The 14508-nt window shown below is 41.2% G+C and overlaps 1 protein-coding gene across 2 annotated transcripts in view; it reads left to right on the top strand.

Moving 5' to 3' along the window:
* The window catches only part of DHX35 (DEAH-box helicase 35), a 31560-nt gene extending 21472 nt beyond the window's left edge, over positions 1 to 10088 (top strand). Inside the window, exons 15-22 of one of the 2 annotated variants that reach the window (XM_064729770.1) lie at positions 76 to 171; positions 522 to 616; positions 1172 to 1249; positions 2359 to 2488; positions 3196 to 3277; positions 3865 to 3936; positions 5848 to 5959; positions 8347 to 10088. In XM_064729770.1, the coding sequence (XP_064585840.1) occupies positions 76 to 171; positions 522 to 616; positions 1172 to 1249; positions 2359 to 2488; positions 3196 to 3277; positions 3865 to 3936; positions 5848 to 5959; positions 8347 to 8391 (710 nt within the window). In that variant the 3' untranslated portion in view covers positions 8392 to 10088. Of the gene's footprint in view, positions 1 to 75; positions 172 to 521; positions 617 to 1171; positions 1250 to 2358; positions 2489 to 3195; positions 3278 to 3864; positions 3937 to 5847; positions 5987 to 8346 lie in introns of both variants that reach the window. The other variant, XM_064729769.1, reaches the window with a different exon arrangement.
* Positions 10089 to 14508: the final 4420 nt, after the last annotated feature.

Here is a 14508-nt window from a genome sequence, read left to right as displayed (position 1 = left end):
TACAGTTTAAGTGTAAAAGAAGCCTTGCTGTGCTGTTTTGCCTGTGTCCCAGCTACATTTCTGATTGTGCTGCAGGTTTGGACATGCACTGCCGGTTAACAGAGCCTCTTGGGATGAGAATAGCAGAGTTTCCTTTGAATCCCATGTTTGCAAAGATGCTTCTGGAGTCAGGTAGGAGGAAAAAGATCAGTTTCTTCACAGTCATGTAGTTGTAATGCATTGCTAGACATTTGCTAAACTCAAACTATACTTCATCTTTGTCTGGTCTGCAGTGAAAAAATTGGTTAAAATCTCTATTAAATAATTTATCTAAGACATTTCACAGTCTAATAAGTCTAACATTTGTCTCAAGTTTTCCACTGAAAACATTCACTCTTATACTAAAATTAAAATCTAGGAATTTATGTATTTTTGTTTTAAATACTATAAAAAACATATTCTGCGTCTTTTTCATTTTATCCTCGATGGTGCTAAGTTGAATGGAAGATTTCCTTTATTGAATTTCTCCATTTGCTCTTCAGGAAATTTTGGCTGCTCCCAAGAGATCTTGACAATTGCTGCCATGATGCAGATTCAAAACATCTTTGTGATCCCTCCAAATCAAAAAATCCAGGCTGTAAGTTTAGTTGTGTCTCCTTTTCTGCTTGTTGGTTCCACATTTCTGGACTTCTGGCAAGGATTTTACTGGTGCCTATTACAAACTGCAAGTTTGTTTGAAAATAAAATAAGGTCTGGAATTGTATCTGTTTGTTGTAGGTAAAAGAAGAAACCAAATAACAGGGGAACCTTGGAGTTTTTTAGTAGTGCTAAAAACTTCCTTGTGAGGGCCAGGAACATGAAAGGTTATAAACCAATACTGGTCAGTGGATGGGTTTGCAAAAAAAAAAATCCCCCTAAACTTTCCCACACACCATTTCCTTTTGAGATGAACAAAACAGGAAGGATGTAGCAAATTTTTAATAGCCTAATTTTAATGAATGGAGATTCTTGATCAGTTCATTTTTCCAGTTTCAGTTTTAGAAGTGTTCCTGAGTTTAGGGGGGTTAATAAAGTATTGCTGTTGCCCAGAGGAGCTGCCCTAGGAAATACAGAGCTGAAGGGAACTGGGCATGTCAGACATGATTTCAGCAATAATCAGTCTGCCTATAAAATGGTATTTCTTGTTCTGCAGGCCAGACAACACAGAAAGTTTGCTGTGGAGGAAGGAGATCATCTGACCATGCTGAATGTTTATGAAGCCTTTGTCAAAGTAAGTCAGCTCGAGTGGATGTGGATTTGCAGGAACAGGAGGAACTTGAGGTGCTCACTTCTGAATCTGGAAGTTCTGGGTACAAAAAGTCCTCAAAGCTGAGGACTTCCCAAGCCTATCAAGTGATAGTTCTACATTAAAAGACTCTCTGCTCGCCATTTGCCACAGATCTTCCACAGTTCCTCTGAACAGGGAATAAAACAGAGTTTTGTTGGGGTACAGCATGGAAATCTTATGGGTAGAGAGCTGTGTTTTCAAGGAGACAGGGATTTGGTCTGGGGAAAACAAATGTCCAAATTTCCAATGAAATTAATATTTTTTTCATGTTTTACTGATGATAATCTGCATTTAATTCTAGCACTCTTTTTTCTGGTGTTAAATGAACTCATTGATCATCATACCCTGAGGTCTAACACCAACCTTAGTACTGCTCTGTAAGCTGAGGTTTATTTAATAGTTCTGAAGCTGCTACACCTATTTGGGAGAAGTATATTTTGCTGGTGTAAACCACTTCTGTAGTACAATACTTGCAGCAGTGCTGAGTTGAAGCAGTATAACCACCCAAGTGTTCAAACATGACTTTTTTCCCCAGCCACAAAGCAGCCAGGCAGGCAACAGCTGAAATGTCGCCTTTCACATTTTCTATCTGTGTAATTCTCGTAGAAACAGTCAGAACTCCAAAAGTTTTTGGAGGGAGTGCTGGGTTCTGGAGAAACAGCTCTTTGCAGAGAGAAGACCAATGAAAACAGCACTGAAAAGGTTGATTACATTTTGAGGTTGAAAACAGATGAATTTATGATCTGAGAGAATGAAATAGAATGAGTGATGCTCTTCTCTTTCACCACATATGAAGAAATGAAGCACATCTGTTTGAAAATACCCCATAGCATTTGATCTGCTGCTATTTACAAGCTGTTTGAGACATGTTTTTAGTTACTAGTGCTCCATACCTTGTTAGTTGCTCTGTAAATAGGTAATTTTCAGGGAAAACCACAAGAAATGTGTTGCAGGAGACCACAATTAAAACAGAACAAGGCTATCCAAAAGAGATTGGGTTTGTTCTGCTGATGATATCTCATTAAGATTTTTTTTCTCTTCTCACTGTACAGCACAGCAAGAGCTCCCAGTGGTGTCAGGAACACTTTCTGAACTACAAAGGGCTTGTGAGAGCTTCTGTTGTAAGAGAGCAGCTGAAAAAACTTCTTGTCCGCTTTAAAGTGCCAAAGAAGTCCAGTGAAGGTGATATTTCTTTTTTTTTCAGCTCTTGTTCCAATACATAGTGAAGGTAGTTTCCAAACTGTCAGTCTGCCCCCTGCTTTTCTTGTAACCTTTGGAGTATTTTTATCCTAGCCTCAAAATAATGTTAATTTAGACCACATTTTTTTCCTAAAAATGGCTGCAGATGAGCACTTTAGCCTATTTGTTCAATTAAATTTTAGTCCAGCCTTCATTAGTTGAGATTTCCAGCAGAAGTTTTAACCACTGATTATCTATTTAATGGACAGATTTTCCAAAAGGCTCATAAATAGGTCACCCTGTTCCCTCTTTTGTCTTTTCAAAAAAGCCATTTTTGTTCAAAGTGCTGTTCTGCCTTTGGGATGTGATTTCCAGCTGTGCTGTGTGTGCCTGGGTTCTGGGACTGGTTCTTAGCATTTGTCTCTACCTGCTCTGAAAAATCAGCCTTCAGTGCTCAGCTGTCACACTGGGCTGCTTTAGGGACTGTGGAACTCTTCATGGAGACACAGGTGGCAACATTCCTTTTTTAGGCAGCAGTTTTTGCTTTGCTGTGAAACTGAAGTCAAAAGGAATTGCAGGGTTTGTCTGCTCTCCTGCCTTTGCTGTCAAAGCCTGATACACTCTGAAAAGTTGTTTGAGATGATTAAGGGGTATTTTAGGGATTTTTGCCTTTCCATTGGCTCATCTTACAGAAAAATTCTTCTTTCCAGGTGATCCAGATCCTGTTTTGAGGTGCATTGTTTCTGGATTCTTTGCTAATGCAGCTAAATTCCACTCCACAGGAGCTTACAGGTGACTATACACATTTCACTATAACTGGTGCTTGGCTGGAAAGCTCCCCTGATGAATAAATCTAAGTTTAATCAACAAGCAGATGTTTCTCCTAATTTGCAATTAGGAACATGTGCCAATAAATGCACTAAATATTTGAAGTTCTGTATTTGGAAACTGCCTCAGTGTTTATCTCTTCTCTTTGGCAAATATATCTAAAATTATTAATAGTGGGAAGCTGCTACTGGTAGTCATTAGATTGCTTTAAGTTAGGTAGTGCAGTAGTGTTGTAGCACTCCCAGAGCACTGAGTAAAAGCCTGAAATGCTGCTTTTTCATTTAATGTAGATAAAACTCTTTTAGGATATCAAATTATTGATTGTTCCTTTCACCAGCATTTAAGCCTGCTTTAATCTGTTCATTAAATGTGCAAATATTGTTAATTTACTCCAGCCCTTTCATTCTTGCTTTTATTAAACTGATGAACTATTTTTTCATACTGGAGGAACTATTTTCATGAGGAACTATTTTTTTCATACTGGGGCAGAAAGAAACCAAAAGTTAAGCAATAAAGAGAGGCACAGTCTGAAATAGAATCTTGTTTTCAAGGACTATCCGTGATGACCACGAGCTCCATATCCACCCCAGCTCAGTGCTGTATGCAGAGAAGCCTCCACGCTGGTAAGTTAGAGCTGCTTCCTCTTCTTTGGGGATTTTTTTAAAGGGATTTGCAGCATCCAAATTGAATTTTTTCTCTCTATCAGTGGAGGAATGGGTGTAGAAGGTCAGTTCCCACAGGGAGAATCCAGGTAGTGTTTTCTTTGCAATATTTTTTGGGAGTATCCAAATAAATAAGGGGAATAGAGTGATGTTTGACTGTCAAAGAAACCTGCAGAGGTTGGAAAGCAGAGCCAGGTGACCCTGTTTAGTGGGCATCACATCTTACACTGCAGATTGTTCTCCAAGTAGTCTCTGTACCTAAACAGAGCTAGGGTTAATTTATTAAGCCTATTAAGGAAATATCCTATCAAACAGGTATCACTGACATCTTTTCTGAAAATATTGTTGCCAGGATTTCTCCTGGGAAGCTTCACCTTCTCCATGTTTTGCTCCTCTGGAATGTGATTTGGAGAATTGTTTACTCAGCATGTGAATTGTTTTTAATTAATGGCCAATCACAGCCAGCTGTGTTGAGTCTGTCATGAGATTTTATTATTTATTCCTTTCTAGCCTTCTGATGAAATCCTTTCTTCTATTCTTTTAGTATAGTTTTAGTATATAATTTTCTTTTAATATAATATATATCATCAAATAATTCTGAAACATGGAGTCAGGATTCTCATCTCTTCCCTCATCGTGGGGACCCTCAAACACCACCACAAACAGGTGCTGCAGAAATGGCAAATGGATTTCAGGGAAAGGGCTTACACATAAAATCATGATGTGAAAAGTTATGGCTGTCCAGCAGACTGAGGAAAGAACTGGCTGTGCTTCCCATTAGCTGGGATATGATCATTCCATCTGCAGGTCAAAGGTTCTCAGATAACAAACAGAAATGTGTGTGGAGCTCTCAGGTCAGCATGATCAGCCTGAGGTGTTTGGACTTCCATCCTGCACTGCTGAGACTTAGAGGGATAAGCTTGGCCTGGTGTGATCCTGTCACACAGGAGTTAATTTAGTCAGCAAACTAAATTTCAGTGCTGCTGCAGCCTGGGCAGCCATCCTCCATTGAGGGCTTCAGTTCTCTCTCTGCTACAAGTGTACAGGAAATGTGTTTTATTCTGGTTTGTTTTCTCTGATTTGTTTTTAGCTGTGTTAGTTGCCATGTCTCAGGATACATTTGGCAAAGAGAATTTTGGACTCTTTCCTCTTTGCTTTTGAGAGCTAAATACCAATTAATGAGAAACCACAAACCTCAGGTGTTTGCAGCTCTGCTGTGTGCAGAAGGCAGATGGTGACTAAAGGATTTGGTAGCTGCCCCTTCAGTGCAAGGGTTTGCACTTCTTGGGGAAAATGCCCTTACCTGCTGAAGCTGTCCTCAGAAATAGATTGTCTGTGCTGGCAGTGAGGATGAGTCCCATGGTTGGATGTTCCTAAATCTCTTCCCAGGAGATGTTCTGGCAGGGGTTGAAGCTGATTTCCTCCCCTGCTTATCTCACCTGGCTGCAGACTGGCGCCAGGGATAGACATGCTGGGCTTTGTGCTCTCCTTGTTGTGGGTGCAGGGTTTTGGTGCTTTGGAAATTTTCCCTTATGATATCACACAGTAATTAATATTCTGTCTTCCACAGCATCAGTTTTGAGTCCCCCTTGACCCTATTATAAGAAATCTTTTATGTATACCTTGCACCCTTATGGTCTGGTAGTATGTGAGGTTGTTTTTATGGCAATCTGAAGATTTTTTTAATGTGGACAGCTCTGACTAACTAGAGAGAAAGAGGCAAGAGGTTGAATTACAGCTTAAGGACTCTCTTGTCACTCTGTAAGTGCCACCTCTGGCAGCATGTATGTGAAACTGTCTAAATATGTGTTAATCATCTCTCCCTCATTGCTTGACAGCAAACACTATCCATTTTTGTCTCCTTTCTCCCAGGGTGGTGTACAATGAAGTCATACAGACTGCTAAATACTACATGAGGGATGTGACAGCTGTGGAATCCTCGTGGCTCTTGGAGCTGGCCCCTCACTTTTACCAGCAAGGAACGGTACGGAATCGCCATAGAGGCCAAACGGTACCATTGCTGCTCAGCAGCTCTTGTGTCTGACCTTTCTGAGGGGTTGTGTTCTGCTTGGTCTAATGGGACAGAAATCAAGTTGGCTCTGGTCATTGTAGTGGTTTTAATATAAAGGAAGAGGTTAATAAGTTGATGCATGAAATGTTTTTCCCTATGATCCAGCCAATGGATCTCAGAGTTACAAAATGAGATCCATTTGCTGGTGAAGTTCCATTTCCCATGGTATCACTTTGGGAAATGAAGCCTTCAGCCATTCCACACTTCAATATAGGCCCTTGGTAGCATTTCCCTGAGCAGCACTGTAGGTAGGCAGTGGTCACACTTTGCATAATAATTTTAGGAAAGCCTTTGCATGCTTTGCAAAATTTGTGAAAATCCTGAGCATTAATTATGTTTACTGCAGAAGAATCAGTTCTGATCTATTCAAATGTGAAATGGCAAAGAACAGCTGCTGTTTGTGCAGAGCTTTATTGCAAATTGCTGTGTGTGATACAGAGACCTTTTATTTATAAGTATCTCTTATAGTTGTCACCAACCTGAATTGACTGTCCCATGTGAATCTGTCAATCCAGACATATTCACTGGTCATTCTGAGAACTGAATTTGTATTAAATATTATCTAAATGTTAGTTCAGCTGAGGCTGTTAGTACCACATAACCTATAAATACTGTACAGATTATCAAACTGATCTTGTATTTGATTGAATTTCTCATGGGACATTAATATCTACTGAGCTTTATATTTAAAATTAATGCAACATTTCCAAAATCCGAGTGAAAAAATGCATTTGCATATGAGACCTATGAAAAAGGTGGTGTGTTTCTAATTTATACATCTGCTTCACTATTTGGCTTCTTGGAGAATCTGGTGTTTGTTTTCTTTCACTTCCTTGGAGTTTTGTCAAAATGGAGACTCCTGTGGTGCAGGGAGCACCTTAGGACACCTCTGTGGGTACAGTTCCCAACAGTTTGGCATCTGTTCATGTGATTGACTCAAGAGAGGGGTTTTTTATGCTCATTTTGGATAATTCATCTCAATTATCCAGACAATTTCCACCTATAAATGGATTTACTAAGTAGCTGAATATTTTCTGCCTTTTTCTTATAAGACATTTGACAAAGGCAGTGATGCCCCTGTGGGGCAGAGCCTTGAGCCTTCAGCTGCTGGGAGATATCTGCAGAAAAGGAGCTGAGCCAATGTTGTATCAAATCTGTTCCTGCAATAATTAGTCCTTTGACTCACATATTTACAGTTGTCCCATAATTTACATTTAGCAGCCCACACCCACACAAAATCCTGTTGTGACCTCTCCATGGGCTGAAGTTTGGGCTGAGGTTTTCCTTTAGGTAGGTGGTAGCAAAGAGGACTTGTCTTGAATGAGGGAACATGCTTTTCAGGGTAGTGCTACTACTGCTGTAGATATTCTAGGAAATTACATCAAAATCCAATTTTTACCAAGTTTTTTACCTTTTGATCAAGTGAAGTCAGTTTGCAGTGTGATCTAATCATTGCTTTCATCCTAAAATAAATGATAGCTCTCAAGGATGATGCTGGTTTTGGGGAAAATTCTCTCTTCCAGCCTGGTCAGTTATCCATATCAGCCATTAGTCTTGGGTGTTCTTATAAAATGCTTGAAAATTAGAAATATTTCTTTTGTGTAAAGCTTTCAGTCATACATGTGAAATTTGAATAAGTGAACTGTTATAAATCACACAGGTTCGTGATAATTTACAGATATTCAGACCCTTTTTCTACTGAAGGATACATCTTTGTGCTAGGAAGGAAAGGTTTTATTCCTTTGTCAAGTTAAAAACAAATTACCACTGAATAGGACTTTGTTAAAAAATATTCTTCTACAGCTTGATCTTGGTCAGTTATTTCTCATTCCAAGTTTTGCAGAAATCTTTTCATATTTCATTCCACATTTGAAGGTCTTTAAGGGCTCAGAGGTTCCAAAGATCCAGTGCAACTTCAGGATTAATACAGTTGTTAAAATCTTGTCCCTCATGGACATTCTCCTGGTGCTTTTTGCAGATGTATTGTTGGGAACACATCTTTCTGTGCATTTTTACACCTGGAAAATTGCTTCCAGTGGGAAATTGCTTCTAAACTTGCAGCTAGTACAGAAGAACTAGGAGTTATTACAAGCCAGAATATCACTTTGGGGTACATGTAGGTTTTTATTTAATGGGTTTATTTTAGTTGTGTCAGTAACAAGCAGAGGTTGGATGGGTGTGGATATTTGTGTTAGAATTTATTTAAATTGTGATTAAGGATAGAAAGCATTGTAGTTGATTTTTCCCTAATTTTTAGTATATCTGCTAAGCAGTTTTTTTGTTGTTTTCTTTTCTTGCAGCATCTTTCCTTGAAAGCAAAAAGGGCTAAAGTAGATGACCACTGACATAACTTCAATTATTGTGACATCAGAAGCAGAACCTACCAGTGATTTCAAGCTGGCTACAGTCCATTCAGCAGTCAGTTCATTAGCAATTTGATCTTCCATCAACCTAAATGTTTAAATGCCTGCCAGGATCTGTAGGGGTTTATGCATGACCAGTACATTGTAAACCTAGAGCTTGCATTGTGGACATTTTAATCTTTGCCTACTTGACCTCTCTTGTTAATCTGGGCATGTTGCTCCTTTTAAATAGCTAGAAAAAACAACTTAAAAAGTAAGAGGACATACAGGACCACAAAAAAAAAACCTGAAACCTTCAAGAAAGAAACAGATTTCCTGGAGTGGTACTGCCTTATGAGCGTGGGGAATAGGGTACCCTGCCTCCTGTCACCCAGAGCACTGTGACTTACACCGGCCAAACTGAGCCTGGCTCCTGCCAGCAGGAGCTCAGGGCAATCAACTACCCCTTGAAATGCAAGGTGCTGCCATGGAAACATGGATTTCCTGTTGGACCATCCCAAACTGGTGCAGCTTGTGCTCCCAAGCAGTAAAAGTGTCCTGCCCGAGGCTGAGCTGGCCCAGCTCACTGTGCTGAGCAGTCCCTGGGGACTCAAATGTCTGGGTTCTGCTCATGGGAGTTGCTGTTTGGGGAGGAGGAGAAAGAGCAGCTCAGTATTTTTAAGATGGATTAATTTTCTGCTCAATCAGGGGACTAAAGATTTATGTTCATAATCAATCAAGTTCACAGACAGGGCTTTACTTTTCTTTTTTATCCTATGAGGGAAAAAATGTTGACCTTCCACTGGCTGGAAATACCAGTAAATTTCATTGGGGAATATCATGGAACTCTGTTTTTAGCCTCTGTTGATCAGCAAAGAAGGAAATGTTCTGTACTTTCCTATGAGGAACATAGTCCTTTATATTTCTTTTATTACAAATCTATTCTTTGCTGCTTGGGACTCATTTTCCTCTGTTACTGAGGAGAAGGATGCTCTGAACAGTTGCTGCTTTAATTGGGATTCCATGGCTACTTTTCAGTAAGCAGTTATGCTTGTTTGTGTTTTAACAACACAGCTTGGATATACATATTTATTTATTTCCATTTTTACCTATTGCTGTTTATTTTAGAAAGACATTGCTTGAAAATTTTATTTTTGTAATTCAGCTGATTTGATGAATGTGTGTTTTGGCATATTAACTGTTTTATTTTCTTAAAAACAAAAAAAGGATGTAAATAGGCAAAAATTTCTACATAGAAAAAATGCCTTCCTCATCACAGGACTGCCTTGAAAACTTTCTTGAGAGCTTCTTTACCTTGTCCCTTCCAAATACCTGCAGAGAGAGCACGTTGTGCACTGTGTGGTCTCCTCAGTGTGTCCATCCTGACTGCCAGCACAAACACATGTACCAGTCTCCAGGAATGGCACCAGCAGCCTGAAAACTGTGTCACCTTCCTCCTTGTTGTCCCTGTGCCCCTCACCTTTGTATCAGTCACTCTCTTAGACTGGAAGCTCCTCGGGGCAGGGACTGTCTCCTAGCCAGAGCTGAGAGCAGTGTTGGAACTCACTAAAAAGATTTCATTTGCAGGTTTTTTTCCTCTTAAAGGATTGGAGAAAGAGCTGAATGTGAAGACTTGTCAATTGTCTGTGTTTCTCTGTCCTCTGGAAGTATTCTTAAGAAAAATAAAACTGTTGAATTGAGGAAGCTTGGGAATGCATCACTTGGGCCTGAGCAGGGGGTGCTGGGTGGGTGTGTTGGGCTGGGCTGGGCTGGCAGAGGGTGGCACTGCATTTGCCAGCTCTGAGAATTGTGGGTGGCTCTGGAGACCTGTCTTGTCCAGATGTTCTTTTACCTGGCTGCACAGCTGCAGAATTTCCTCCAGGAATGATTGTGATTCCTGCTGAGGTCAGAACCCAGGGATGTGCAAGCTTTGTCACAAGCTGCAAACCATCATAGTTAGGTAAGAATGAGTGCAGTAGATCTTTATGAACAAACAAACAAAAAATTGAAGCTTTTTAGCAGTTTTACAAACTATTGAGGTATCACCACATGCAGAACAGGCAGACCCTACACTAGAGATGCAGGGTAAGAACAAGTGTTATTAGTATCCAGACTAAGGTCACCTTTATAGAGAGAACACTGCTGGCATTAGAGATGTGGGCCCTTGGAAGGTGTTGGAAGACAGAAAACTTTAATAAAACCCTGTAAATCTCTTTATTTTGTAAAGCTTTGGCCTCCAGCTCCCTGCTAGATTAGTACAGAGCATTCTGCTTTAAATAGCTTGGTGTGAGGAGGTGGCTCACTGCCTTGGTGTGGCTCTTTGCTGCAGTGACAGGCTGCTGTGGGCAAGGCTGGAGTCATTTGAAAATGGTTGTCAGGAGTTTAGGGAACATTAAGGATTTGAAACCTAGCTTTTAGAGAATGAGGTTAAAATATCAGCCTGTTGAATCAAAATACTGCTTGGAATAGAAATCATTTCACTGCTAGCAAGGAGAAAGATTTTTCTAAAAAGTAAATTTACTACCCATTGACATCAAATGATTATAGGGTAAAAAAAGGAGCAACTCCTCAAGCCCCTCAGAAAGTGCTGTCAATGTTTCTACTCAGGACTTTAGTATTGTCAGCTCTAGAAGAAAATCAAATTAAACTGGAAAAAGATTCAGCCAAGAAAATATTAATTGAAATATATTTCAATCTTGTGGAGTAAAAGTAATTCTGATAAACTAATGGGAAAACAGTCACAGCCCTTTCTGGTTAATCTGAAGAGACAAGTAATTAAAAGTTGGGAGCCTTGGTTGCAGGGAAGGAGGGAGAGAAGAGAGCAGGGAGCCTTTTGGAATTCCTTCTTTTGGGAGCATCAGTGTCATGGAAAACTGTGCTTATCCCAGGATTCTGGTAATTGTCTTGGAAACAGATTTATTACTCTAATTTCATAATGTTCATCTCTATCAAGTGATCACACAATCAACAACTGGCAAAGAAAGTCAACACCCCAACTTAGTATTTAGAGTAAGTGACTTTGGGATAAAAAAGTTGCCAGATGAACATAAGTAGCTTGTGGAAAAACTGTTCTTATATCCAGTTTTCGGCTGCATTTTGAGAAAATTGCCAGTAGATGGCAGGCACCGGTTTCAAAAAGTACCTTTGGGAAAAACTAATTTGCCAATTCCTCAAAAGTTTCCCTTATTCTCCAGTTTTAACTAATTTAATTAGTTTGATGGGAAGTGGGATGAGAAAGGGTAAAGGACAAAGTTGTCGGTGGCTGTGGGATAAAGGCAGCATTTGAGGTGCAGAGATTAGTGAAAAACCCAGAGGGCTGAATGTCCCGCTGGTTTAAAAGCAAACAAACAAAATTCTCTAAAAAACCCCCCAAATTCCCAACCAGGACATTCTGTAGTGGTTCTTTCACTTGCACCCTGAGTCATAGAAAATGGCAGTTTGTCCACACTTCGTATTCACTACAAAGGAATCTTTGAGCTCTGTTGGATTCTAGCCACTATTGTAATAAACAAATTTAACAGTTTAATGCAAATAAAAAAAAAAAAAAACCAAACAAACCAAACAAAAAAAGTACCCCAAAAAAAGCCCAAAACCTCAAACCAAACTAAGAAATCCCCCTGTTTGTGGCAGCATGGCAGATGTGATTTGTCTCAGAGGATGCAGAGTATCTTCTTGCTCCATTCCAAAATTGGCTTTGCAGGGCTGTGATGTGCAAGTCTGTGAGATGCAGGGGTTGAATTTGGCTGTGTTGCCAATTATGACCAATCAAAAATTTCCTGGGGAAAAAAAAAAAATCCCTCTTTTCTCCTTTCTAGAATAATAGCTAGAATTTAAAATAACTAAATGCCTTTAACTTGTCTTGCAGATTTATTTGAACTGTCCTTTACAGTTCCTGCAGTGCACAGAGCATCAGGAGCTCCACTCCAGGAAATCCCTGCTGAAGAACTCATGGTGGATCAGGAGCTGCTTCCTTCTCTCCCACTCCAAGGCTGCTCTCTGTGCTCTCCTCCCAGGCAGAGGCACAAGGGGGGCAAAGCTGAGGCAGAATCAGTCAGAGGAGGATGTTTCCTGTCCTTGGGGTGTTTCTGATGCCCTCCCAGAAATGGAAGTGGATGGGGCTCCCTGCAGTGAGTCCTGCTCTGCTTGTGCAGTCTCTGCCTTCAAGGCTCCCTTCAAGGTCTCCCACCTGAGCAGGGATCAGCCACCAGATCCTGGTAGAGTTCCCATCCTGTACTGCTTGGAAAAGTCAAAATTTACAGGAGAGAGAGCAGGGCAGAGAGCAGCAAATCACAAGAGCTTCCTTCAGCCAAGAAATAGATTTTTTTATTGCAGATGCCTGCTGGCAGAGAAAGGATTCTGTTCTGATGTCAGGAAACATCTTCCATGAGCCAGGTTTTATGGGACTCCTCCTGCTTCTCCCTTTGGTGTCTGGGGAGGTACCAGGGTTTCACCAGCTGTGCAAAGACCCTGCTGGGACCTGGAAGAGCCAGATCATGTTCATTCCTGCCACAGGGAGCAGGATGTGCCTGGCCCTGCTGTGCTGGCACCGGCTGGGGCAGTGCTGGTGGGAGGCATCCATCACAGAGGCAGCTCTGGGTGTAAATCCAGCCTGGGCAGTGTGAAATAGTGGTGGCCATTAGGAGCTGTCAGAGCAGCCAGGACACCAGGAAGGCTCTTTGCTGCTCCCTGGGGATGCTGGCCAGCCTGGCACATGGAGGGGGGGTTGTGTCAGAGCTGCAGCACTGCTGAACAAATCTTGTCTTACCCAAAATCTGTCTTTTTGGAAATTGCAGCTGCTGATTTAACCCTTTGCATTTCACAGGAGGGAAAGCAGCATGTTAGAGTAATGAGGGATCCATCAGAGAAGCCTTGAAGCCTCTTGGTTGAGCTAGAGAAGCAGAAAGTGATTCCTCCTGCAGCTGTGTGCAGGGGAGCATTTGCAGAGGAGGAAATTCCTGTTTCTGGTACAAACCCTGCCCTCAGAGCTTGCTTGCTGACCACCACCATGGCAGGGAGTCAGTGCAGGGTTTGGAGACCTGATCTGCCTTGCAGGGCTCACCATGGAGAGAAGGAGATGGTTCGGGTGGTGAGTGTGTGTGTGTGCTTCTTGTTGGCAGCAAGGCACATCTTTCTTGTTGTGCACAGAGGAACCAGGCTGTCACTGCCCCTTTGTCTGGCCAAGTGTCCCCACGTGGTGATGCTTGTAAGGTTTCCACATCTCCTAGCACTGCTTTTCCAGGCAGCTGTCAAGACTCATGTTATGTTCTGTTCCTCATCCTGGAGGAATATATCTATATCTATATATCTATATCTATATCTATATCTATATCTATATCTATATCTATATCTATCTATATCTATATCTATATCTATATCTATATCTAATCTATCTCCATATATATATATATATATGCATGTATATATATCCATATATATATATTTCTATATATATGGAAAAGGCTAATTTTCAGTCAATTCTGAATGGCAAATGGCCCCATTCCCACCTCATGACCCCTGCTCAGAATGTCCCCACTGGTGCCATTTTGGGGGCAGGATTTGCAGCAGGGGAGCAGTTCAAACCCACTCTGGGCAGGTTACTCTGGGGGTATTTGTGCCCTTGGTGTGATTCATTGTTCCACCTTTACATTTCAGCCCCATTTGGAGGCCTCCTGAGGATGTGCTGTGCCACAGGGAAGGTTTGTGAGGATGAGTGAGGAGCTCCAAGTGGGAAGCACTCACCATTGAACAGGGAATGAAGGCAGCAGGGGTTGGTACACATTGGTAGGAGCAGCTGCTGCTCTGGACCTGCTCCACATCCTCCTGCTGATCTCCATCCAAAAGCTGTTCCCAGACACCTCCTAACTCTTGTCCCTTTGTCACAAAGTCCTCTTGAGTCTATTTAAGGGTTGTCTTGTGAGAATGAGGAGTGGAACACAGAGGGAAGATGTATTGTAGCAGGAAATCTCAGGGACTGGGGAGGCTGAAATATGTGGGAACTTGCTACTCAGTCATTTGAGTGAAGTTCCCATTAGGGTTTGGAAACTTTCCAGGAGCCCTTGTACCTAAGCAAGCAATAACTTCTGGCAAGACAGGAGTTTTAGGCTTTGCCAGGATTCCTGC

Source organism: Zonotrichia leucophrys, chromosome 20 (genome assembly GCF_028769735.1).
Source record: "Zonotrichia leucophrys gambelii isolate GWCS_2022_RI chromosome 20, RI_Zleu_2.0, whole genome shotgun sequence".
In the NCBI taxonomy this organism is placed as follows: Eukaryota; Metazoa; Chordata; class Aves; order Passeriformes; family Passerellidae; genus Zonotrichia; species Zonotrichia leucophrys.
Note: the sequence above shows the minus strand (reverse complement) of the source record. Positions and strands in the feature narration are given on the sequence as shown.